At 42.0% G+C, this 24,587-nt stretch overlaps 1 protein-coding gene across 11 annotated transcripts in view; it reads right to left on the reverse strand.

The window, feature by feature from the left end:
* Window positions 1-201: 201 nt before the first annotated feature.
* Enox1 (ecto-NOX disulfide-thiol exchanger 1) overlaps window positions 202-24,587 on the reverse strand; it is a 674,222-nt gene continuing 649,836 nt past the window's right edge. For all 11 annotated transcript variants that reach the window (XM_045145349.1, XM_045145350.1, XM_045145345.1 and 8 more), the window contains 3 exons: window positions 23,723-23,825; window positions 14,069-14,154; window positions 202-785 (listed from right to left, as the gene is read on the reverse strand). In XM_045145349.1, coding sequence (XP_045001284.1) covers window positions 654-785; window positions 14,069-14,154; window positions 23,723-23,825 — 321 coding nt within the window. In that variant the 3' untranslated portion in view covers window positions 202-653. The remainder of the gene's footprint in view (window positions 786-14,068; window positions 14,155-23,722; window positions 23,826-24,587) is intronic.

Raw genomic sequence — 24,587 nt, forward strand, 5'->3', positions numbered from 1 at the left:
GTCTATGTTAAAAGAACTTATGATGGAGAATTGGTACATTAGAAAAATAATATTCTTGATAAAGCATTCTCAAGGAGTCCAATCATAGTTTCTGCCTCTTCAGTAAGGCAAAGTCCCTGGAACAGCTATAACTTAATTTATAAAATACAATAACTGTTCAGACACATATTCAAGTTTTCTTTTGGTATGCTTTTTCTTCACTGTAAAATTACTTTTTTGATTTTTATTTTTTTTTAACTAAAACACAAAGACTTTCAGGAAAATGTTATTTAATGATTTCAGCTATACATTACATATACAACTCTGTAGCCTAGCAACCATCATTGCAATAACATCATTAACTTTAAATATTTTGCTTGGTGAGCTATTCTCAAATGCAGACTATTTTAAGATGTTGCCATCATTATGACTGTGGAATCACTGCTTGGTATTCATAGGAAACAGATCTGTCACAGTATGAAGCTTTGTTTTGTTGGAGGAACTGTTACACAATTACATTTCCACTCACAAGAAAAATACCATGGGATGTCACTAAACCATGGTGGCTTTGCACAGGTGCCACACTGACCAAACCTAATCCTCCTGCTTTTATACTGCACAACCCCAGCCAACTTCAGATGGTTTCATTTCCAGAATTTTCTTATTCTTCACAGCTAGGTAGTTTTAATTCCTTCAAAGGCACACAACTTCCATCTCTTTTCCAGCGTTGCTCCCACACCAGTGAATTCCTGTTTGAACATGCGCGGCAGCCTCATCAGAAGCATTTCAATTTCGTTGGCAGATATCTGTTAGGAAGGAAGAGAAGTAAGTCCCTTGTGGGAAAAGAGTTCGTGTTATAGCCAGCAAAGGATAGACTGTAAGCACTTGCATTCCAAGGGGACAGGTGACATTTAGTTTCCTATTTTGCTGCCAACTAAGAACTGAGGCAGAGGGGGACGCTGAGTATGACTGTCCTGTCTATGAACAGGTGGCAGGGTGGGCATGAGATGGGCTCACCCTTCATGTGGATGGTTAACCCAAAGGCAGAACCATGCCTAAACAGCTCTCCCTGCTCAAATGCTCAACCCCATCTGCCGAGTGCTTGTCAGGAGCAGAGGCCCTCCAGGGTGGATTTCTTGTCATTCAACCTGTTTCTCTCTCTTTAACGCTCACAAGGACTGAAGGGTATAATGATCTAGAAACAAAAACTAAGCCTCAAACCTATAGCAGTAAAACTCTTACCATTCAGGCTTTAAAAAAAAGAAAATCATAAAATCCAGGTAGTTTTTTAGTTCAATTTTTCATAGATTTTCCTTTATGGAAATTTTTATACCAATGATTCATTTTGTTGTGCATAAGGAACAAATGAGCTATAATCTTTTTTTCCTAATGTGGTCACTGTTCCTGTTTTCCTGGGTTTGCTTCTTAATCTGGGGGCTGATACTCGGCTGAATCCTCTACCTACTATTGTTAGTGGCTAAATGAACCTTACAAAGATCATTAGTCTCTTTAAGCCTTACCAAATGGGAATAGTCTTATTAAATAAGGATGGTGTGACAGCTGCTGGCTTAGCACAGATTTAGGCACCCAGAAACGCTCCTTGACTGTGTGCTGTTATTCGTGGCATAATCACTGCAGGGAGATCACTTTCCATCGAACAATATTAACATTCACTTAAAGGACCAATTTGATAGTCAAATCAACTGTATTTATGTTCACATGCAAAACATTGTGCATGTTCAGAATTCCCAGGCCTATAATACAAAACTTGAAATTAAAGCAGTCCTAAAAGTTGAGATAGATCATATTCTAAAATTTTGGTGTGAATTATTTTGAAATCTAAATTTTTACACAAAACCATGTTAGAAGGATTATTAAATTCCAAAGCCAACCCACAAAGAGTTACTAAACAGATTACATCTTTATAGTGACTTAGAAAAGTGCCTTCTCAGCCAGGTGTGGCGGTGCACGCCTTTAATCCCAGCACTTGGGAGGCAGAGGTAGGAGGATTGCTGTGAGTTCAAGGCCAGTCTGAGACTACAGAGTGAATTCCAGGTAAGCCTGGGCTAGAGTGAGACCCTACCTCGAAAAACAAAAAAGGAAGAAGAAGAAAAGTGCCATCGTCCATGGGCATCATGCCACATCTCGCACACATTCACCACCACATTCCTATAAGCTATATGGGTCTCATGTCACTATGTAGTTCCACTTGATGGCCGAGACAAGCAAGTGAAGTCCTGGGGGTAAAGTATATTATTTAAAAAAGAGCTCAGAATATATTTATATATATAATCTTTGGGCCTAGACACTCGTCAAGGACATTGCTTTTATAACATCAAGCACTTGGAACTTTTGTTACAAACACAGCTTCCCCAACCTCTTCCTTGGAGAACCTGGGTTAGCTGGTTTGGGATGAAGCCCACCCCAAGTAAATCTTATGATCAGGCATCTTTGGGTTAAGCCTTCAAACAGACAGGTTTGTATTTGACTCTAGGCAAGGCCTCAAGCTGTGTTGCCTTGGGCAGATCACTTAGTATTTGTAACAGAAATAATAACATCCCTCTCTGTGAGATTGTGAGGATTAACACAGTGCTCAGCACATCTCTTTTTTGTCATTCTGTCTGTACATAGTGTACTGATAACAACAGCACTTTACTCTTCAAACTCTTGGGTAGGTGAGTCAAGTTCTGTGCTCAAAAGCCACAAGGAACAATTTTAGGAGCTGCATGGTCACACTCAGTGCTAGTTAGTCCAGGAAACATTTTCTTTCTCAACTTTATTTGTAACACACAAAAAGCATGAATGTGTGCATGTTCACAGGGTGATGTGTCTATACATGTATAGCTTATGTCATGTTTAAATCAGGACAAACATGTCTATCCTCACATTGATCATTCATGGTAAAGATTTTCTAAATCCTGTTTTTCTAATTTAATGCAAGAGAATTTCTTTAAGCTTTATGAGGTCAAACTCCACTCTTCACAAGCTCCCTTCTTTCTTGTGAAGGAAGCCATCTAAATCAAATTCAGGTGCCCCTCATGAGATGAACTGTCCTTTCCCAGGTTAAGCAAAAAGCCATGGCAAAACAGGAGGACTGAGGTCTAGCTGCTAGGCTAACTACTGTCTCTCTTGGGGACACAGGCCAGAAGCTTTAAGACAGACACAGGCTGCATTCTTGAGAGCAAAGTAACTATCTGAAAACACTGTCTGTGAAGCAGGCATTGGGGACTAGGATAACAAGAGCATCCAGCCACCTGGCAGCTATCTGACCAAGGTCTAACAACTCTAGCTAGGTTCTTCTGAAAAGCAAGAATCTTCTGAAATGAGAAAACATTTACTAATGAGTAAACTGAGGCTAGGGACTTGTGTAGGAGTGAGGAGCCAGGCAGTGAATATGGGACTGTCTCCAGTCTAGGCAGTATGGCTGGGGTGCCTTTGTTCTTAACCATGCAGGGTGGGCACTGAGTGGAGAGGACTGGAAACAATCGTACTGGTCACGCTGCTGGACAGCTGTGGAGGGGTGGCAGTTATGAGGCTCACGTGGTGAATACTGGAGCAGTGATGGTCATATCAGCAGTGAAAAAACAGAAGTCTCAGCTGAACTGGCTTGTGGAAACTTCCAGGCTGATGCTTGGGCACCCTCCCATACCTCATTCCCCAAAGCAGTGGCAGATGGTGGGGAGCAGTGGCTAGCATGCACTGAAATGCCCTGGTCTCTGTTTTCCATGAGTATGTGTGGGTGCTGTGCACGTGTGTAGGCATGGTCTTGTATGGGGCTGGAGGTTGATGACAGGTGTCTTCCATGACTGCGCTCCACCTTGCCTGGGTCTCAGTGATTCAAAGCTAGTCTAGAGAGCCAGCTTGCTGTTGCATCCTGAGCACAGAGACTATATGGGAGGGTTGCCCACCTGGCCTTTATATGAGTACAGAGGATTCCAACTCATGTCCTCATACTTGCATAGCAACACTTTATTCACTGAGACATCTCCCCAGGCTCCTCCACCGTGGACTTCTGTGTCCAGACTTCAGCCCCAGGAAATGACTTAGAGCGAGCAGGGGTATACTCACATTTACAGTGTTCCCTAGAGGGCACACACTGTATTAGCTCATCAGAAAGCCCATGAAACAAATGCTGGAAGAAAGACCTGCTCATGCAAAAGATTTGGATCCTAGTCTTCAAACCAAGTCTTCATTTATTTGGAGCTCTTCTCTCATTTACAAGGGGATTAATAGGGAAGAAACTTTCTAAATTTTCTGAGGACTTGATTTGAGTGCTGTCTTCTCAGGCACTAGTGTCAATCTTAGGCTGAAGCACTCAAAATGTACCCACCCCAGGATGTGGCACAGGTATCAAAATGAGACAATGTCTTTTGTATAGTTTTATTTTGTTTATTTATTTATTTGAGAGAGAGAGAGAGAGAAAGAGAGAGAGAGAGAGAGAGAGAGAGAGAGAGAATGGGCACACTAGGACCTCTACCCATGGCAAACAAACTCCAGAGGCACATGTCACCTTGTGCATCTGGCTTACATCGTGGGTACTAGAGAATTGAACCTGGGTCCCCAGACTTCGTAGGCAAGCACCTTAACTGCTAAGCTATCTCTCCAAGAACTCTCTTGTATGCTTTTTGTTGTTGTTGTTGTTTTTGTTTTTCAAGGTAGGGTCTCTCTCTAGCCCAGGCTGACCTGGAATTCACTATGTAGTCTCAGGGTGGCCTTGAAATCTTGGTGATCCTCCCACCTCTGCTCCCCGAGTGCTGGAATTAAAGGCGTGTGCCACCACCTGGTTCTTTTGTATACTTTTATTTTATTTTTTAAAAAATATTTGTTATTTACTTATTTATGAGAGAGACAGTGCACACCAGGGCCTCCAGCCACTGCAAACGAACTCCAGATGCATGCACCCCCTTGTGCATCTGGCTTATGTGGGACCTGGAGAATTGAACTGGGATCCTTAGGCTTCACAGGCAAGCACCTTAACCTCTAAACCATCTCTCCAGCCCCTACTTTTAAGCACAAAACAAATGGTAATCAACACTTAAGTACTATCACTATGTTCCAGATATAGCTGTGGGTCACATACATTGTCATTGCATAGTATTATACATAAAACACTTCACAGATGGTTAAACTGAGGCAAGGAGATAAGTTTCTCAAGAACATACACCTCATGTGGTCAAACTGGGCCTTAAGGTTCTGATGACTGCTGTATTTGAATAGCAATTTAGCTATACCATGCATCTTGACAAAGCTAAGAATAATGGAAGCCAATCTTGAAATGTAGCTAAGCCAAGACTGTTCTGCCACGAAGATGGAACATAATGGCAGATGTGTTTTGACTATGGGACAGAACACTTCAAAAACACGCCTAACCAGCCTGTACACTTAATCATGTGTCACATACTTTCTAGAAACTTTCCTTAAAACAGTTACCATGGATGGCAGGAAAAAGACCACTGTGATAGTTTTTAGGCCTTTCCTCTCTCCTGAGAAAGTAACTTTTATGACATTTTATACCTAGGAATCTTCAATTTGTTCTTCGTTTCATCCTCTGGCCAAAGAAGTTTTGCTTTATAGATGTCTTCATTTGTGTTGGCGCCTTCTCACACTTATCTCCTCACTTGTTTTCACAGTGTCCCTTCTTACTTTACTTGTATGTTCTTGGGTTCCTGACATGTATTCTTTTCTCTTAGGAAGGACTGAGTTGTGTCAACTTTTACAAAAAAGAATATTTGAAAAAGCTCCATGTGTTGTGCTAATACTACTGAGGTAACTTATAAGATCTGCTTGATTTATTTTCTGCTTCTGCTAACTTTAGTTTAAGCCCACTGCCTCCTGGCCAGGCTCTAAGCACATGCACAGACCAACACAAGCAGACATAATTTAGTGTTATTGTGACAACTGCCTCCATGTCCTCTACTGTCAGTTGAGGGAGGTCCAATGAGGAGGGACCTTTATTTGGGGTCACTGGAAAGAGGCCAGCAGAAGCTAACCCAAGGCTGGATTGCTAGGGAGGTCAAGTGCAAAGCCACACCTCCTTCCATTTAAATGGAAATTGGGCCTTTACTGGGCAAAGTGTGGCATCAGCCAACACAGTGACCTTGAACTAAGCACTCACAGAGAGACATAATTTAGATGAAGAAGGAAGAGAGGAGGAATTTAGAGGAGGCAAATGAAGGAACTGGAAAAGGAAGGGGAGAAAGAAAGAGGAAAAGGAAGGAAAAAATATAGGGAAGAATTAAAAAGAGGAAAAGAGAGATAGAGAGATAGCTTAGCAGTTAAGGCAATTGCCTGTGAAGCCCACACCCAGGCTCAATTTTCCAGGACCCACGTAAACCAGATGCACAAGGCGGCACGTGTCTGGAGTTCATTTGCAGTGGGTAGAGGCCCTTGTGCGCACCATTCTCTCTTTCTCAAATAAATACATACTTAAAAAAAAAAAAAAGAGATGAAAGGACTTAAAAGGAACATGAACAAGGAAAGGGCAGGAGGAGAAGGAGGACAAGAGAGAATACAGTAGAGTGCACTCTAGGATAGAGAAGAGCTCCTGGGAGAAGCCTCCCTGCTCGCGAGATGAGACTCCCACAGGCTTCGCCTTCCTCTTGCTGCTGCTTCTCTAGAAAGTCACCCCACCCAACTTGATGCGTCTTACTCATTTTAAAATGAGCTCATTCATGTATTCAGGCAGTGTGGTGAATGACAAGGCTTTGTGCATGCTAGGAAAAATAATCTTATTTTATAGATACACCATCTTCTCAACTGAGCTAGAAGCTTGTTGCAAGAGAATTCTAGCTTGGATGTATTTATGCCAGGACCTGTCCTGTTCCTCAGACAAGCCTATGCACATGAAGAATGCTGAATTATTTGAATACTCACTGGGTCATGTGGTAACCTTCTCTACTTCACTTAAAGAGGGGGAGCAAATTCCTTTCTGTTCTTTGTGGAGTCATGCCATGTGGAGATTCTTGTTCCCTTGAATGCTACTTGTTTCCTCGAAGTGTTAGAATATCTAAACCACACCCTCATTACCGTCTAAGCAATCACTCATTATTTGTTTACAGATGGCTGTTTAAGGAAAGCACCAGAAAATGTGGGAAGTTTTAAAATACCACTAAGAACATTGCAACCATCCTCACCATCCAGTGATGGTCGAAAGAAAGCTGCTCTATTAAAGGCATGGCTTGAATCACCTGGAAGCTGAGGAGATGCTGAAATTTTGTTTCTTCAGGGGGAAATTTTGGAAATGGAAAAGATTTCTCCCAGGTGGGAAATGTGCATTGAGCACACAAGCTGAGCTCCCCAGTGCTGTTACGCCACCATGACAGGTCTTCTACATCTTCTCGAAAACCTTGGTCAACCAGCGTTGTCTGCTCTGAAGAGTGAGCTGCCTTTGCTGAGACACATGTTTTGGCTCAGCTAAGTTTCAGGAGGCTCGTGCCCTGTGGTCCTCATACACGTCTCTAAAGAACCAACTTGATGCTGCCTCACATTTCTGATAGCAGAGCGCTGGGTGGATGGGAGTCATTGAGAAAAGGCCAAACATATGCAAATATCATTATCAGGAACAGGAATAATATTTAACTAGAAAATGGCCTATTATTGGGCTACATGGTTTTAGGGAGCTATGTGCAATTTACATGCCCAGACTAATTTAAATTAATTCCTGCTTTTCCTTCCATTTCTAATCACTTTCATACCCATATGTGGCCCTTGGGGAAATGCTAATAAAAACAGCTATATTGCAGGGCTGGGCTCGACTGGGCCTGATTTCCTTGCTCTCATCATGACTGGGGTGAGCAGAATCTAAATGTTGGCTTACAATCGTGGCAATGGTGATATAGAAACTCAAGGAAACTGTGTTGTTCTAAGTGGAAAATTTACAAAGCTATTTTACTAGAAGCTGAAAACACTATGTGTGCGGCGGTTGAACCAGCCCATGTTGCTTTAATGCAACATTAACAAAAGCTCTATGATACACAGTTCTTATGAATAACCAGAGGCTGGTGAGCCTGGCTGTGGCATGGAGAATGTAAGCATCCACAGGCTGCCAGTGGCTCCGGGATTATGAGCCTTTTGGCAGCTAATGTGGAGACAAGGCCGGTGAATGCTCAGAGGGCAAGCCTGAAGATATGGAACTCCAGTCTTCAGTAATAATTTGTTCTCTGAATTAAAAAGCCTAAATATCCTCTCACCTGGGAAAGAAAGAATATGGTCTAATCCCTGGCACCCAGCAGGTTTTAGAGCCCCCCTTTAAAAAATATATTTATTTATTTGAGAGAGAGAGAGAGGAAGAGAGAATGGGCATGCCAGGGCCTACAGCCACTCCAGAACAAACTCCAGATGCATGTGCCCCCTTGTGCATCTGTCTTATGTGAGTCCTGGGGAATCAAACCGAGGTCCTTTGGCTGCCCAGGTAAATGCCTTAACCTGCAAGCCATTTCCCCAGCTCTAGAACCCATTTTTGATTCGCTTACTTCCTGAATGATTTTTGTCACACATGAATGAGGGCAAAACTTGGTAGTACTACTGGGCACTCCAGTGAAGAGATAGGGCTGTGTGGGCAGAAGTGATGAGGACCCCTGTGTATTTTCTTTGTGAGATGAGATGTTTTCAGTGCGAAATGTGCCTCATAGGCTCTTGTGTTCAAACACTTGGCCCCAAGTTGGTGTAGCTGTTTGGGACTATTATGGATGGTTTAGAAGGTAGACCCTCACTGGAGGAAGTAGTCACTAGGGGTTGGCCTTAAGGTTTGAGTGCCCTGCTCCACTTCCTATTTACTCTCTCTTCTTCCCAGCTGCTAATGTAATGTGACTGCCTACCTCTCTCTAGACCCCTCCCTTTCAAGTTTGAACTATATCCCTGGAACAGTAAGCCAAAGTAAACTCTTCTTCCCTTAAGCTGTTTCTTGTCCAGTATTTGGTTCCAGCACAAGCAAAGTAACTAAGAGGTGAAGGAAATACATTATTGTCTTCTAAACTAGAAATGCCCTAAGGGACCTGGAGGTAAGGGTGTGCTAGTCAACATGGGGCCGTGATTATATCACCATCCAAAATGGTTTCCAGGACCCTCCTCCCTGCTCTCTTCTGCACTGCTCTCAGCTGTCTTGACTTCCAGAGCAGGAACGAAGTCTGGCTCTGTGACTCTGCTACTTCCTGACCACACAGGTGGGTTGAGTTGGCCATGAACACTGCAGCTCAGGCTGCTGCCCTATGCCTGGCACACCAGGGCAAAGTGGGTCTGGAAAAGGCTCTGGCAGAGTCCTAGCTCCTGCTTACAAGCAAAGCTAAAGAGGTCACAGGGAGAAAATCCTGGTGACAGACAAGCACAGTTGGGGGACGCTGAGGTCCCATGCCTGGGGTGGATGCTCCCACAGTGACAGCAGAGAAGAACACCATGTGCACAGTTTCCACTGCTGGCCACCTCTGTACCTGGCCTGGCCACTTGCTGTTGTGAGGATTGCGTTTGAGCATCACGGAGTGTGTGATTTAGTTCCTGCCACTTTACTCCTCATGCACCGTCTGGACTTGCACCACTGCTCAAGGGACAAATGTTTCAGAGGATCCCGCATTGCTGTTGGTGCCACCAGTGCCTGAGGAAACCCTCACCATTACATTTTAAGTGTAACCACACAGTGAGCTCTCCATGCCCCTGCTGCCTATACCACATCTGCCTGAACTTCTAGGGTCCTCATTCTTCTGCCCTGCAGAAACTAGTGGGTCTCTTTGCATCAGCCACAGTACAACTGGCCAAACTCACTGAACACAGACAAAGAGACTACAGGAAGACTACCCCATAATGCCAGATAAAAATCAAAGCCAACACTGGATTACTGATATCCTAAGACAGATCGTGAGGGGAAGCAACTTATTGAGAAGGCCTCCCCATGAAAGAAGTGGTGACAGCTGATGTACAGGTCATAATGCGGGAGCACAAGCACTATGAAAGAACTCAATAATATACTTCCAAAGACCAACCTCTTTAATGATATATTCCAAAGAATCCCAAAGGATGATTATAAAGAAACTCATGGGCTTCAGAGATGGCTTAGTGGTTAAGGTACTTCTCTGTGAAGCCTAAGGACCCAGGTTTGACTCCCCAGAACCTACATAGGCCAGATGCACATGGTGGAACATGCATCTAGAGTTTATTTGAAATGGCTGGAGGCTCTGGAGTACCCTTTCTTTCTTTCCTTCCTTCTTCCTTTCTTTCTTTCTTCCTTTCTTTCTCCCTCCCTCCCTCCCTCTCTCTCTCTCTCTCTCTCTTTCTCTCTCTCTCTCTCTCTCTCTATTCTCTTCTCTGTTTCCCTCTTTCCAATAAGTAAAAATAAAATTTAAAAACTATTTTAAAAAGCACATGTGGTTCAAGAGAATATAGATAGTTAAATGAAATTAAGAAGAAAACGAACACACATGACCTTCCAAATTTGAATCACCAGGACCCAAGAAACCTGACTAGGCTAATAAAAAGCAGTAACATCAAATCAGTAATAGTAAATCCCTCAACAAAGAAAATTCTAGGACCAGATGGCTTCATTGTACGCTTAAAATCCTAATACCAATTCACCTTGAACTATTCAAAACAAATCATAATCCAAAGACTTTTCAGACTCTTCTACGTGGCCCCTGTTATCCTGCTACCACACCTAAGAAGGAAACAACAAAGAAAACTACAGACCAGTATCCCAACAAATACTGATACAAGACTCCCCCCAAAAATACTGCCATTGAATTCAATAACATACCAAAAATAGCACCACTGTGGTGGTTTGATTCAGGTGTCCCCCATAAATTTAGGTGTGCTAAATGCTAGTCTCCCCAGCTGATAGCAATTGGGAATTAACACCTCCTGGAGGCAGCGTGTTGTTGGGGCCAGACTTATGGGTGTCATAGCCAGTTTCTCCTTGCCAGTGTTTGACACACTCTCCTGTTGCTATTGTTCACCTTACGTTGTCAAGGGGGTGATGTCCACCCTCTGCTCATGCCATCATTTTCCCCTGCCATCATGGAGTTTCCCCTCAAATCTATACGCCAAAATAAACCTTTTTCCCAGAAGCTGCTCTTGTTTGGGTTATTTCTATCAGAAATGTGAACCTGACTGCAACAGTAAAGTGTAAAGTGGTGCCATGGAGTGGGATTGCTGCTAGGTACCTGACTGTGTGGCTTTGGCCTTTTGGGGCTGTTTTTCAAGAGGAATGTGCAAGGATTTGAAACCTTGACCTAAGATATGCCTTGCAGTGCTTGCTGTAAGTACAGCTTGATGGCCTTATTTTGGTCAGATTTGAAAGGCCTGAATGCAATAAGAACTATGGACTGTGAGGTTTGGCTTATGAGGATAAGAGTTTTGCTTTGACTGGCTAGCTGCTTGTGTGAAAAGCTTGCTGTTATGCCCGTGTCCTGAAAAGTTATGCAGGGTTGCTTTGCATAGAAATGAACTGGTGTGAGCAGAGGGATATGGCACAGAAAGAAAAATCTTTAGGTGAACTGCTGCCAGTTCAGCTATAAATGAGAGATTACAACCTTTGAGATTGGGCCAGCTGACCTGCACTGGGGCAACAGGAAGAATGTAGACTCTTTTGGAGGGGTCTGAGTGTTCAAGAAGTGTCCTGTTCTTCAACGTCAGCCTTATTCCCCCCTGGATTAATAAATTGGCACCCAACCTGGTATTGCGGAGTATAAGAAATGCAGGAAAGGGAAGGTCATTGAGTTTGCAACACAGTCTTGTGTTTTGGAAATGGCCGTGGGCAGTGTGAAGCAGGTTTGCTGGATGCCTGCACAGGGACCCCATTAGGATGAACCATGGATTACAGCGGAGACCCAGTGGAGATTCTGGGACCACGAGATGGCTGCTAAGGAAAGCTGTGGCCCCGATGAAGTTTTCCAGAACTGTGAAATGCCAGAGACTTGTTGCTGGTTAAAGTTATCAGACTTGGTGATTGTCACTGGCTAGAGTTGTTAGACTTAGAGCTACAGAGTTTGGTCTTTGCCCTGTTTAAATCATGTATTGCTTGAATACTTCTTTGCTATGCCCAATGCCATCTTTTGCAGTGTGAATGTTTATTCTGTGCCATTATGGGTTTTGGGGGATATTTTGGTATTATGGCTCAGTTAAAAGATCTTGGACTATGGGGATATATGAACATCATTGGGATTGATAAAAACTATGAGGACTTTTAAAGTTGGACTGAATGCATTGCATTTTACATCATGTATGGATATTAGTTTATGGGGGACAGGGGCAGAATACTGTGGTTTGATTCAGGTGTTCCCCATAAACTTAGGTGTTCTGAATGCTAGGTTCCCCAGCTGATGGGAATTGGAAATTAACACCTCCTGGAGGGAGTGTATTGTTGGGGGCGGGCTTATGGGTGTAATAGGCAGTTAGACCTTGCCAGTGCTTGGCACACACTCTCCTGTTGCTATTGTCCACCTTATGTTGGCCAGGGGGTGATGTCCACCCTCTGCTCATGCCATTGTTTTCCTTATCATCATGGAGTTTCCTCAAGCCTGTAAGCCAAAATAAACCTTTTCCCAGAAGCTGCTCTTGGTTGGGTGATTTCTACCAGCAATGCGAACCTGACTGCAACAACCACTGTGACTAAGTTAGCTTTATTATGGGGATAATATTTCAACTCATGCATATCAACAAAAGTAATATGTCACATTAATAGAATGATAGATAAAATTGTTTTAATAAATGAGAAAAATCATATGCTAAAATTCAATATTCTTTCATAATAAAAGACACAAATAGTTTAGGTATCCTGCCACTACATAAAAAGACCTTACATACTAAATGGTGGTACTGTAAATTAGTGCAACCACTATGGAAATCATGATGGAGCTTCCTCAAAATATTAAAAGTAGAATTACTATATGACCCAGCTATACCATGCTGGGTATAAACCCCAGGAAGTCTGCATACCACATAGACAGCTGCACCCATGCACACTGTAGCACTGTTTACAACAGCTACACTCTTTTATCAGCTTAGGTGTCCATCAGTACATGAACAGATGAATAAAATGTGTGCATATATGCAGTGGATGATTATTCACCCAAAAAGAATGGAACCCTGCCATTTGCATTAGGACATTATTTTAAGTGACATAAGACAGTTTTTTTATGTTTTCTCTCAAACTGAAAGAAGTTGATTTGAGAAAGGAATTACTAAGAATGGGGTAGGCAAAGCAGTGAGGGAAGGAGAGAAAGAGGGTGGCTGGATATGATCAATGCATATTATGTGCATGTATAAAACTGTCACACTAGACTTTGTTTTGTTTTTGAAGTAGGGTCTCACTCTAGCTCAGGCTGATCTGGAATTCACTATGTAGTCTCAGGGTGGCCTCACACTCGTGGTGATCCTCCACCCTGCCTGGCTGACTTCCCTGTTTCTATGTCTTCTGTGTTCATCCCTATTCTTGGTCCCTCAGGAAGCCCTGGTGAAGAACATCATCTCAACAGTGGACCCTCCCAATCATCTGCTTGAGTTCAATACAGAAATCAAGCTTTTTTTTTTTTTTCCTTTCTCTTTTGGCACATAAATGCAGCTTATTGCAGATAAGAAAGCTGATCCTGAGAAATGTCATGATGTCGGATTCTGGGTATGACCTTTGAGGACACAGCTGCAGTCATTTTTCCCCAGTTAGAGAATAATGCTGAGAAACAACATTATGAGAATTTTTCTGAGCATCATATCAGGTCTTGCGTACTGCAGGGCATGGTCTCTCTGTTGTGTGAAGTCCCTAACATGGAACCCCGTGAGAAGAGAGACTAATGATTCTGCCTTCTTAGCTACCCTCCCCTTCTCTCCCCATCATTTCTGGAACAAATCTATAATTTTAAATCTCTTATAAGCTTTTCCAAGTAATTTGGCATCTGCTAAAAGTCAGTGTCATTTTAGATAACTGCTTTTCTCTCTCCAAAGTCAAAAGCTAGCTCAGAGAAGATAACTCTGCCAGACCCCGGGTTCTCTCTCATGCAGGAGATGGGGATGACCTACGGGGAGTTCCCTCCCCGAGCAGCTCGCACAGAGTCACCCTGCAGTCAGCACGCACACCCCAGCAATGAAGGCCCAGTCACGGAAAACGCTTTACCTTGGAGTCCAACTGCTGCATGTACGACCACAGGTACTCTATATTAGCTCCGAAAGGGTGGACATGAAGAAACGTTGATATGATGCCTGAATTAACAAGAAAAACATTGGAAATTATTTAAATGCAAGTGTCAAGTCTCAAATAACACCACTTAACCTCAGTGACTTTTGTTAGGCTGCGTTAGAGCCTTGCCATTTCTTTTTTAAAATTTTATTATTTTATCTTTTTTTCCAGGTAGTATCTATGGATATATATGGTATGTGTGTATGGGCACATGTATGCCAACATACATGTGGAGGACTGAGGTGCTCCTGGTGTGTTTATCCTCTCCTTGCACTTGCTTGAGACAGGGTCTCCCTTGTTTTTTTTTTTTTTTTTTTTTTTTCTGCTGTGTGTATACCAGTCTAGCTTGTCTCAACTATTCAAGATTTTCCTAGTTTTACCTGTCACTACATGGGAACATTAGGATTACAGCTCTGTGTACCGCATTGTATCTGGTTTTTATGTGGATGATAGGGAATTGAACTTGGGCAGGCAACAGCACACATTCTACAGACAGTAACGGTAACATGGGGAACAGAATGCTTTGTCTCCTGGAATGACAGTGGTTAGAAAAGCTTGTCTCTGGGATAATGTATACATGAATAAAGGCATTTCTAAACAATGATTCCTGGAAGTACTAATTTTATGCTTGATTTACCAATATAAAGTTGTAGTTATTGGAAGGGCAAAATTATCTCTTTTCTTTCCTTCAATGGACTTCACTGCCTTGAGTCTCCCTGATAATTATAGTTGCTGGCTATGAAAAGTGTACAGTCTATATTCACCTAACTGCTGCTGGAGGAAGGACACCTTCCTCCTGCAGCATGTGAAGCTTGCACTGTGTAAAGGGAGTGGGCCCCCTCCCCTCTGCCACTGTAATTTACCTGATCAATGGATAAGTCCCGAGAATGGTTGCTCAGGCTGAAGTGTGAGTACAAACCAGAAGGCCTTTCCACCATGGAATCACCTTTCGGGATTTTTATCAGGGATGAATTAAAAAGCATTCATAACCTTTCCTATCCTCCCTGCTCTTGTTTTGAAAGTCAAATAATAAGAAAATCAACTCCATAGACTGTGTGTTGCTTTTTGTTATGAAGCTCAGATGGCTACTTTAAGTACTCTTTTTGTTTTTGTTTTTGTTTTTCGAGGTAGGGTCTCGCGCTAGCTCAGGCTGACCTGGAATTCACGACGTAGTTTCACAGTGGCCTCGAATTGTCTCCTATGCTGTTTACTGTGTCAGAGGGAAGACCCTCACCTGTGTGGACATCAAGGTGAGCACTGGGCTCATAGCATCCTTGCACTGAGTCATCTTATATTTTCAGGGGATGTTGGGTTAGCCTGGGATGATGGATGGTTCCTGTCTTCCTGCTTTCCTCTGTGCTGTTCTGGACAATCCAAGATGATGGTCAGTTTTAAAAGAAGAGTTTTTAGCTCATCGTATTTGGAGAGAATTGAAAGTCTCCAAGCATTCTCTAAGAGCTTTGAACCACTGCTTTTATGAGGTCTTTGTTTACAGTGAAATGAGGATGGTAGGGACAATTACATTTCTCTATATAGGTAAAAATCTTGGCTTTCTGAGACTAGCCTGTCTTTCTGAGACACAGAAAACTAGCAGTTCTGATCATCTTCCTTTTCTTTCTCTTTTTTTATTTTGAAACTTAATTTTATGAAGTTATGGTGATAATAAAAATGATGGTAATTTTATTGTATTTAAGTGACAACTTGAGAAAATGCAGTTTCTATGCTGTTTTCTTTTTAATAGATGTGTTTGGGGACAGCTTCATAAATTACTAAAACTCTTTGCAGCTTCTTTAAATGAACTGGGCTGTTCCATGTGATATAAAGTGGATGAAAGTTGCCATGTGCCCCACAATGGAGATTGCTTTCAGGCCCTCTATGAGTGAGCTGCAAAACTAGTAAGAGATATACTAGGAATGGAGGGTGGAGACTTGAGCTGATGCTGATAAGTTGGCTCACAAAGGGGTATTCTCCACATCTATAGATGGTCCACAAAGGGAAGGTCTCCACACTGCAGGAGGACCACAAAGGGAAGGTCTCCACACTGCAGAAGGACCACAAAGGGATGGTCTCCTCCCTGCAGGACCACAAGGGGAAGGTCTCCACACTGCAGGAGGACCACAAAGGGATGATCTCCTCACTGCAGGAGGACCACAAAAGGGTGGTCTCCTCACTGCAGGAGGACCACAAAGGGAAGGTCTCCACACTGTAGGAGGACCACAAAGGGATGGTCTCCTCACTGCAGGAGGACTACAAAGGGATGGTCTCCTCACTGCAGAAGGACCACAAAGGGACAGTCTCCACACTGCAGGAGGGCCACAAAGGGACATTCTCCTTTCTGCAAGATGACCACAAAGGGATGGCCTCCTCCCTGCAGGAGGACCACAAAGGGATGGTCTCCTCACTGCAGGAGGACCACAAAGGGATGTTCTCCTCACTGCAAGAGGACCACAAAGGGACAGTCTCTACACTGCAGGAGGACCACAAAGGAATAGTCTCCACACTGCAGGAGGATCACAAGGGGATGGTCTTACACTGCAGGAAGAGAGACAGTCTCCACAACTGTTGTGGCCCATTTCTGTTTAGAAGTAGGTCTCCTCACTTAAGAAAGAGTTCCCAATAGTGCAAAATATAATTGTGACTAGCTAGTCTAAGGGGAAAAAAGGGAGCAGAGGAAGCTGTCCTACTGAGCTTTTTGCCTGTCTCAGAACCTTAAAAGCTACTTTAAAAAATATACAAACCAGCTCTATGTAACCAGTAGTACATCTCATTAGGGAGGTCCATTTCAGCAGACTATGTAAAAGCTTCCATCAAAGCCATCTATTTCATTCTCAATTTTGAACCTCACCAAGACAAGGGAGCAGCACATGAACTCACTGTATTGTACAAGATGTTTTTTTCTTCCATTCACTTCCTTCAAATGTTTTCCTTTAAATACTCATTTACCAGAACTGAGGACTAAGGTACTGTTCACAGCACTGTGTCAGAGAAAACATGTGTGTTCTTGGGGAACTTTTAGTCTATGTATGCAACACAGGTGATAAAAACATAGATTTAAGAATAAATGAAACATTTTAAGATAGCAATATGCAAAGTAAAGGTAATAACATAGGCAAGAGAGAGAGACTTTGAGTCTAGAGCACTGTTATTTTATACTGGGAAGTCAAGTGAAAACTTCTTTAAGAGAATAAAATTTCTGAAGTGGGAGACGGGAAGGCGTCAGCCACCAGAAGTTTAGAGTATGACTTGGCACAGGTCGTAGGTAGTGCAAGGACACTGAGGTAGAAATGAGCCAGCAGGAACACAGTGGGCTGGAAAGTGGCATAGCATGTATTTAGAGGGATATGGAGGATGCTACGGGGCCTTTTCTGCCAGGGCGAGGGGCTTGGGTTACATTCTAAATGTAGTAGGAAACAAAAATAAAGAAGCCAGAAACTGAGAAGTTAAGCCAAGGAAAATGCAGCAAATAAACGAATGTGAGAATCTGGGCATAGTGGCACATGCCTTTAATCCCAGCACAGAGCAAGGTGGAGGAGGGAGGACTGCTGTGAGTTCAGGAGCAACCTAGGACTACACAGTGAGTTCTAGGTCAGCTTGAGCTAGAGTGAGATCCTACCTCAGAAAACAACAACAGAGTGAATAAGAAAGAGTGGTGTGCTGATGGCTAGGAAAAGAAATGCTTTCTAGGGAAGTCCATCTGAGCCCAGCCATGTAAAGTGCAGCTCACTTATGGAAGGAGTTTAGAAATTGGTGATATGAACAGTTTCAGTGTGAGGATGGCAGCCACATGGAAAGGGAAAGGAGATCATTTGCAATAGTGGTCAGGAGTTCTGCTGGGATATTGAAAGAGATGTAGGGGTCAAGCCAGGTTTTTGTTCTCTTCTCTTGTATAGGCAACAGATAATGGAGCTGATCTTTGTGTGTTGGTACATATGATTCTCTACTGCCTACATGATCACTGTCTAAAGGGTGTTTCCAGTAGTGCTCACAGATCACACAGTACTGAGTGGCCCACACCTCCTAACTGTACCACATGGGAACTTGCACTCACTGTGGAAAAGCGGTTTCTCCACAGCACGTGGAGATCGAATGTGTCAGGCCCCAAATCCAAGACTGCCCAACTACCCCTAAGAATATTGAGAGATCATTGGAAAGGTGGTTGTTGCAGGGCCAATACATCCCACTTCCATTATTTGCTCATATGAACTCCTATTTTTTAAAAATCATATTGGGTACCTGATGAGAATAAAATTACCAATGTGTCCATTCACTCTGGCTGGCACATTAGTAGTCTCTTTGGGTGGAATGCGAGGTAGAATTCTACTAGAACATACACTCTTTCTTCAGGTTGCCTGAAGGTTCGTTACAAACTGTATTAAGACTGCTAGATAAGTTTTCCCCAAGTCTACACCAGCTTACTGTCACCCAGGATATGGTAAAAGACTGGGTCTTAATGGCTGGCTGGGCAGAGGCACCCTAGGTACCTCAAGGATTTCAGTTTTGTGGATAATAGCTAAGCCTCGGCTCAGACACAGTCATGCCTTGCTGGGGACCAGCAGAGGCCTGAAGTGTTCTGCTTCATGCAGAAACTCATCCAAAGGCTCCATGGACACTGAGATAGAAGGCAGCAAGGAGGAAGCCTGTGAAATCTGGGGCAGGAACAGTGTGATCTACTGGCAGCTAATGATGAGGCACTGTGGGGGAGACACACAGAGAAGCAAGCCAGAATAGGCAGTCGTCCAAGCAAGCAACTGACATTTGGGCTGATGTTTGTCAGTGATTTGGGATTCTAAAAAGCTTTCATTTCCAAAATTGTTTGTTCTACCTATTTATTCAGTACAAACCATGATCTTGTATGTTAATTTTTGTTTTGTTTCTTAATATCACTTTGTCTTGGTTCTTCAACTGAAAACTCAAGAATATTTGGGTCTACCAGTGAATTATTCTTTTTTAAATATTTTATTTATTTATGAGAGAGAAAGACAGATACAGAGAAAGAGAGAATGGGCACACCAGGGCCTCTAGCCACTGCATATGAACTCTAGTCACATGTGCCCCCTGTGCATCTGACTTACATGGGTCCTGGGGAAATGAACCTGGGTCCTTAGGCTTTGCAGGCAAATGCCGTAACCGCTAAGCCATTTCCCCAGTCCCAATTATTCTTTGTATTTGAAATGCTTTAGAAAATTTTATTATTTATCCAGAAAACCCTATGCAACTTTCAGGATTACTGTGAGGCTCCTTTTTCTGAACAAGGCATGTGAAATATATGTAGCTCCTTCTCTATGTTTCTGATTTTACTATAAATCACATTTCACTTCCTTTTGTCTCACCTTTTGTGAACCTGCTTACCTGTTACCTTATTACTACTATCAGCTAACATGGGTATGGTGTTGGCACTGGTATATGATAGACCATCATTTCTAACATAGGCATAGTGTATGTGGTAGGCCATTATTACTAGTATAGACATGGTGTTGGCACTGGTATGTGGTAGGCCATCATTTCTAACATGGGAATGGGTATTGGTACTGGTATGTGGTAGGCCACCATTTCTAGTATAGGTATTGTATTGATGCTGGTATAAGGCAGGCCATCATTTCTAACATGGGCATGGTGTTGGCACTGGTATGTGGTAGGCCATCATTTCTAACATGGGAATGGGTGTTGGTACTGGTATGTGGTAGGCCACCATTTATAGTATAGGTATTGTATTGATGCTGGTATAAGGCAGGCCACCATTTCTAACATGGGCATGGTGTTGGCACTGGTATGTGGTAGACCATCATTTCTAGTGTAGGCATTGTATTGATGCTGGTATAAGGTAGGCCATCATTTCTAACATGGGCATGGTGTTGGCACTGGTATGTGGTAGGCCATCATTTCTAGTGTAGGCATTGTATTGATGCTGGTATAAGGTAAGTCATCATTTCTAACATGGGCATGGTGTTGGCACTGGTATGTGGTAGGCCATCATTTCTAACATGGGCATGGTGCTGGTACTGGTATGTGGTAGGCCGTCATTTCTAGTGTAGGCATTGTATTCGTGCTGGTATAAGGTAGGCCATCATTTCTAACATGGGCATGGTGTTGGTCATTATTTCCCAAATTGGCTCCAGAAGTGCCTGCCTCATTCTCATTGTGGGCATTTGCTGTACAATGGGATGAATCTGGTGGACAGCCCAAGAGTCTGCCTTCCCAACAAGCTGCCTTGGTGATTCTTTTTTGCCATTGAAGGCTGATAATCCTTACAGGAACTTCTCAACAAATGTTTGCTGATTTATTGAGAGAGACATTTGTGCTTTGGGAACAAGATTTAGGTCAATAATTCCCATGGCTTTTGATGAGGAACATGGTCTTCAAATTACTTTCCTCAGGTATAGCCTTACCACTGTTCACTAAAAACACTAAAAATTCACAGCTCAACTTCTATAAATGCTGTCTTTTCACATTCCATTCATCTGCTCCCTAATACCCAGGTAACAGGAGAATAGTTCAGTTCCATTACAGACTGTGCACATGTGTGAGACAGTAACCATGATGGAAGCTGTGGTGTGAGGAGATCCAGAGTGCCCCATGGTATGTGTATCCAGATTGGCTGAGGAGCCAGCTTGCCTGATCCTTAAGCATCGGAGGATGGCTCTGGGGACCAAGGAGGTGGGGGGGGGGGTTGAAGAAAAGCAACTTGTGCACAGTTACAGTTATGAGAAAGATTTTGATCAAATCTGGGTGGGTTTTACACTGATGACTAGAATTGACAGGGTACCAAACAGAGCTTTTGAGTGTGATAATCTACTAGGACATATTCAAAAGCAAGAAAAGAAACTGTCAATGTTTATTCAGAGCTATTAGCTTATCAATAAAAAATGTGATCCATTCTTTTTCATGACAATACCCAGTAATTACTCATTAAACACACCAACAAAGCTTTGGTCTCAAGTCAAAAGTCTGACTCATTCCATCCCAAACAATTGTACAGTAGGCCAGATCCAATGTGTGGACCATATGTGGAATGAAGTCGGTGTTCTGGCTTACACACGGACAGTATCAAGCTGTATAAACATACCATTATTATAGAGACATATACATGAAATGACACTGCACAGTCCTCATGAGAATCAAGTTCTTTAAGGTCCAATTCTATGTCAGCCCATCTTCATGGGAACTGATTACAAGGTAAATAATCCAGAAATTGCAATAATAAAGTATTTTCTAGGGGCCTATCTCCTTTAGTTGGAACTTTGGTTGGAACATAGTATATTGTCTTCATTACTTGCCCAGGACACAGTTTGGCAGAAATGGTTCAATTCCCAAAACTTGGGACCCACAGCTGCAAGGCTCCATAAAATGTCTTGAACAAAGTATCACTGACCCTGTCAAATGAACATCGGCAACTATCTTTTGAAATATCAATTTTATAAAGTCAAGAGAACAGGCAGGACACATGTTCTTTCCAATAAGCCTGCACTATAAACAATCACAAAAACCAGATTGTTCCTTGATTAGGAAGTTCTAAAGTACCCCAACCTATGTTAATTCAAGATGAGTGTTCACTTTTGCTCCAATCCCAAATTTCTAATGTTAATAAAGATAGGATAGGTCTAAAGACCAATAGTGAGAGAAATATTTAGAATTGGTTGAGCATAAGACTTACTAATATATTTCTTTCTATTATACCCGAATTAGCTAATTTGTTTTGATACTAAAGGAATTAGCAGAGGTGGAATGTTATAAATGTAATATCCTTATCTATTCCTCTCAATTAGGAGTAATAATTCAAGCATATTGGCTTTTAAATTTTGTGACAATTGACTAAAATGTGTATGAATACACACATGTATACGTGTCTTAGTTATGATTTAGAAGTTATTGTAAATGAAATGTGTCCTCAAGGAGAACATAAAATGGAGGCAATCTCCAGTAAAAGAAAACAAAGCAAGCAGAGATATGTTCCCATTTTTAAGCCCTGAAGTGATCAGAATTATTCCCCCTAAAGAGGGAAAGCTTTTTGCAGGTCACTATATGCTTTGCTCATCCCCTGGAAACACTGTCAAGGCAAGTACACTTTGATACACTGACTGAAAGGAAAGCAGTTGACAGAGCTGTACATATTTTTCAGTAGGAGAAAACTCCAGTTACCAACTACATATAGGCTCGCCTTGGGTTCCTGGAACTGATAGCACATCAGCATGTCTTTTGAGACTTGTGCATGGCATGTTATTACAGCTGTATATCATCAGAGAGAGAGAAAGAAAATAATTGGTTTTCCTTGGAGTATCTCTAAGTTGATGTCATATTCAATAACCCTGTAGTTGAAAAATCTATATGTGATAGATGAAGTTGGACTATCTTTTGAATTAAATTTCTCCCATGCCAGCTTCTGCAGGCCCTGGTGAACCTGTCATTTTAAGGTGAGAGCTTATGCAATATTTAGAAAATGCAGCTAGGTGCTACCTCTGCAAGATAATGAATGACAGAACAGTTTGCCTCATGTGTACAGTGGCCTCCTTCTTCACCATTAATCATGCTATGGAAGAGCCAGTCTAACTTGGAACCCCACACTGGGGTTAGTGCCAAAGCACAGCTAGAATCAAAACTGTGCAAGGTTGTGTTAAGGACAGCAGACTCCTTTCCTGTGGGTTTGAGGACTTCGGGGACACACAGAAGTCCAAGGCCCATTATGAGCACATCTCCCACAAGAACACTTTCTTTTTTCTTTTTTTTCCAACTCAGAATTAGCTTTTATTTTTTTTTAAATTTTTATTAACATTTTCCATGATTATAAAAAAATATCCCATGGTAATTCCCTCCCCCCCCCAACACTTCCCCCTTTGAAATTCCATTCTCCATCAAGAACACTTTCTTGAGGGTGTAAGTTAAAGTGCTGTGTATGGATTGATGGGCACAGTCTCAAAGGGAACATTTGCAGCTTTGTCAGTCCAGATAAAGAAAGAGCAAATCTAGATGTATATTGTGGAGCAACTGAATATTTCAGAAGAATAGTAATTTCTTTTCTTTTTCTTTCTCTTCCTTAGAGGCAGCTTCTTTTACTCATTTTGGATAAATGGATCCATTCATGGATAGGCAAGTCTGTATTAGACTTCCCTGGATTAGCTGAATGTCAATATTCCGGAGATACCTGTTAAACCAGCATTACAGGTCTGGTCTTGGACCTGACCTATAGATGTAGCCTCTGCTAAGGGGCTTAAAAATTAATCTCCAGGTTCAAAATTGATCAAGAGTCAAAGAGTCTGGCTTGGTTTGAGAACTTTTGGACAAGAGCTAACCCAGCATCTAAATTTTAAAATTCAGATTTGTTACACATGAGATGTTAATTAATCTGTTTTCATAAGCTCAGTTTTATGTCTGATACCAACAAATATATATGGTTATAGAATAGGAAAACCATTAGTTTGTATGCCACTGATTTGAATTACAAGTAATATAAACTTGATGAAATTGATCTCACTTCTGATTAGAAGACTCAACTGCTCTAATTATTAGCAAGATGGAGGTGAATTACTATAATATTATTCAAGTTAATTTCCCAGGAGTTATTTAAGTGAACAGATGAAGAAAACAGAATCTCCTTACCTATTAGCAGAGCTTCTTTCTCTGATTTTAAACCCTGGCTTCTTTTCTCCATATTGTTCTCTCGGTCTTGATTAACCAATGCAACTGTCAACACATTGATTTCCTATACAAAGTTAAAACAAAAAGCCATACATGCTTTAATGTAGATCCCATACATTTCAAATAAGAACCATCAGATTGCTTAAATTCTATAAAGGTCATTGTTTCATATTGTAAGTGAAGATGACATCATAATTTTTTGTGCAACAGTAGAGATGCAATTCTAAAACCAAGGCCTAGCTTCTGAACTTGGTAGAAAATTTGGCACAAGAGGTCTTATTTTTTTTTCAAAATTTTTATTAAACTCTGTTTTCTAAGTCATTGTTTGACTATAGCTATCTTAATGTGTTTTATTTCAATAGGACCTTTTTTCTGGCTAAGCTTATACTAAACTGATTGATTCATAATATCAAAAATTAACTTTGTTGAAAATGGAGGGAAGCAGGACCCATGGACAAGGGGAGACAGAACTGTGGATAGGAGTATTTATGTTAAGATAGATTCTCATGCACATTAGGACAAGTGTGATAAGTCAAACACTGGGAGATTTTTAGGAAACGAAAAGCAAATGATTTATACAACAAGCTAACCATACATGAAATGCTGGGTTTAGTCCATTTTTAGTTCTTTCTATAGCCTCTAAAAAAATAATTTTATTTATTTGCAAGAAGAGAGAAAAAGAGAGGAAGAATGGGTGCACAAGGGCCTCTAGCCACTGCAAACAAACTACAGATAAATGTGCACTCTATGTATCTGACTTTACGATGGCACTGGGGAATCAAACCTGGGCCATCAGGCATTGATTGCAAGCAAGCACCATTAAATT

Source organism: Jaculus jaculus, chromosome 3 (assembly GCF_020740685.1).
Source record: "Jaculus jaculus isolate mJacJac1 chromosome 3, mJacJac1.mat.Y.cur, whole genome shotgun sequence".
NCBI lineage: Eukaryota > Metazoa > Chordata > Mammalia > Rodentia > Dipodidae > Jaculus > Jaculus jaculus.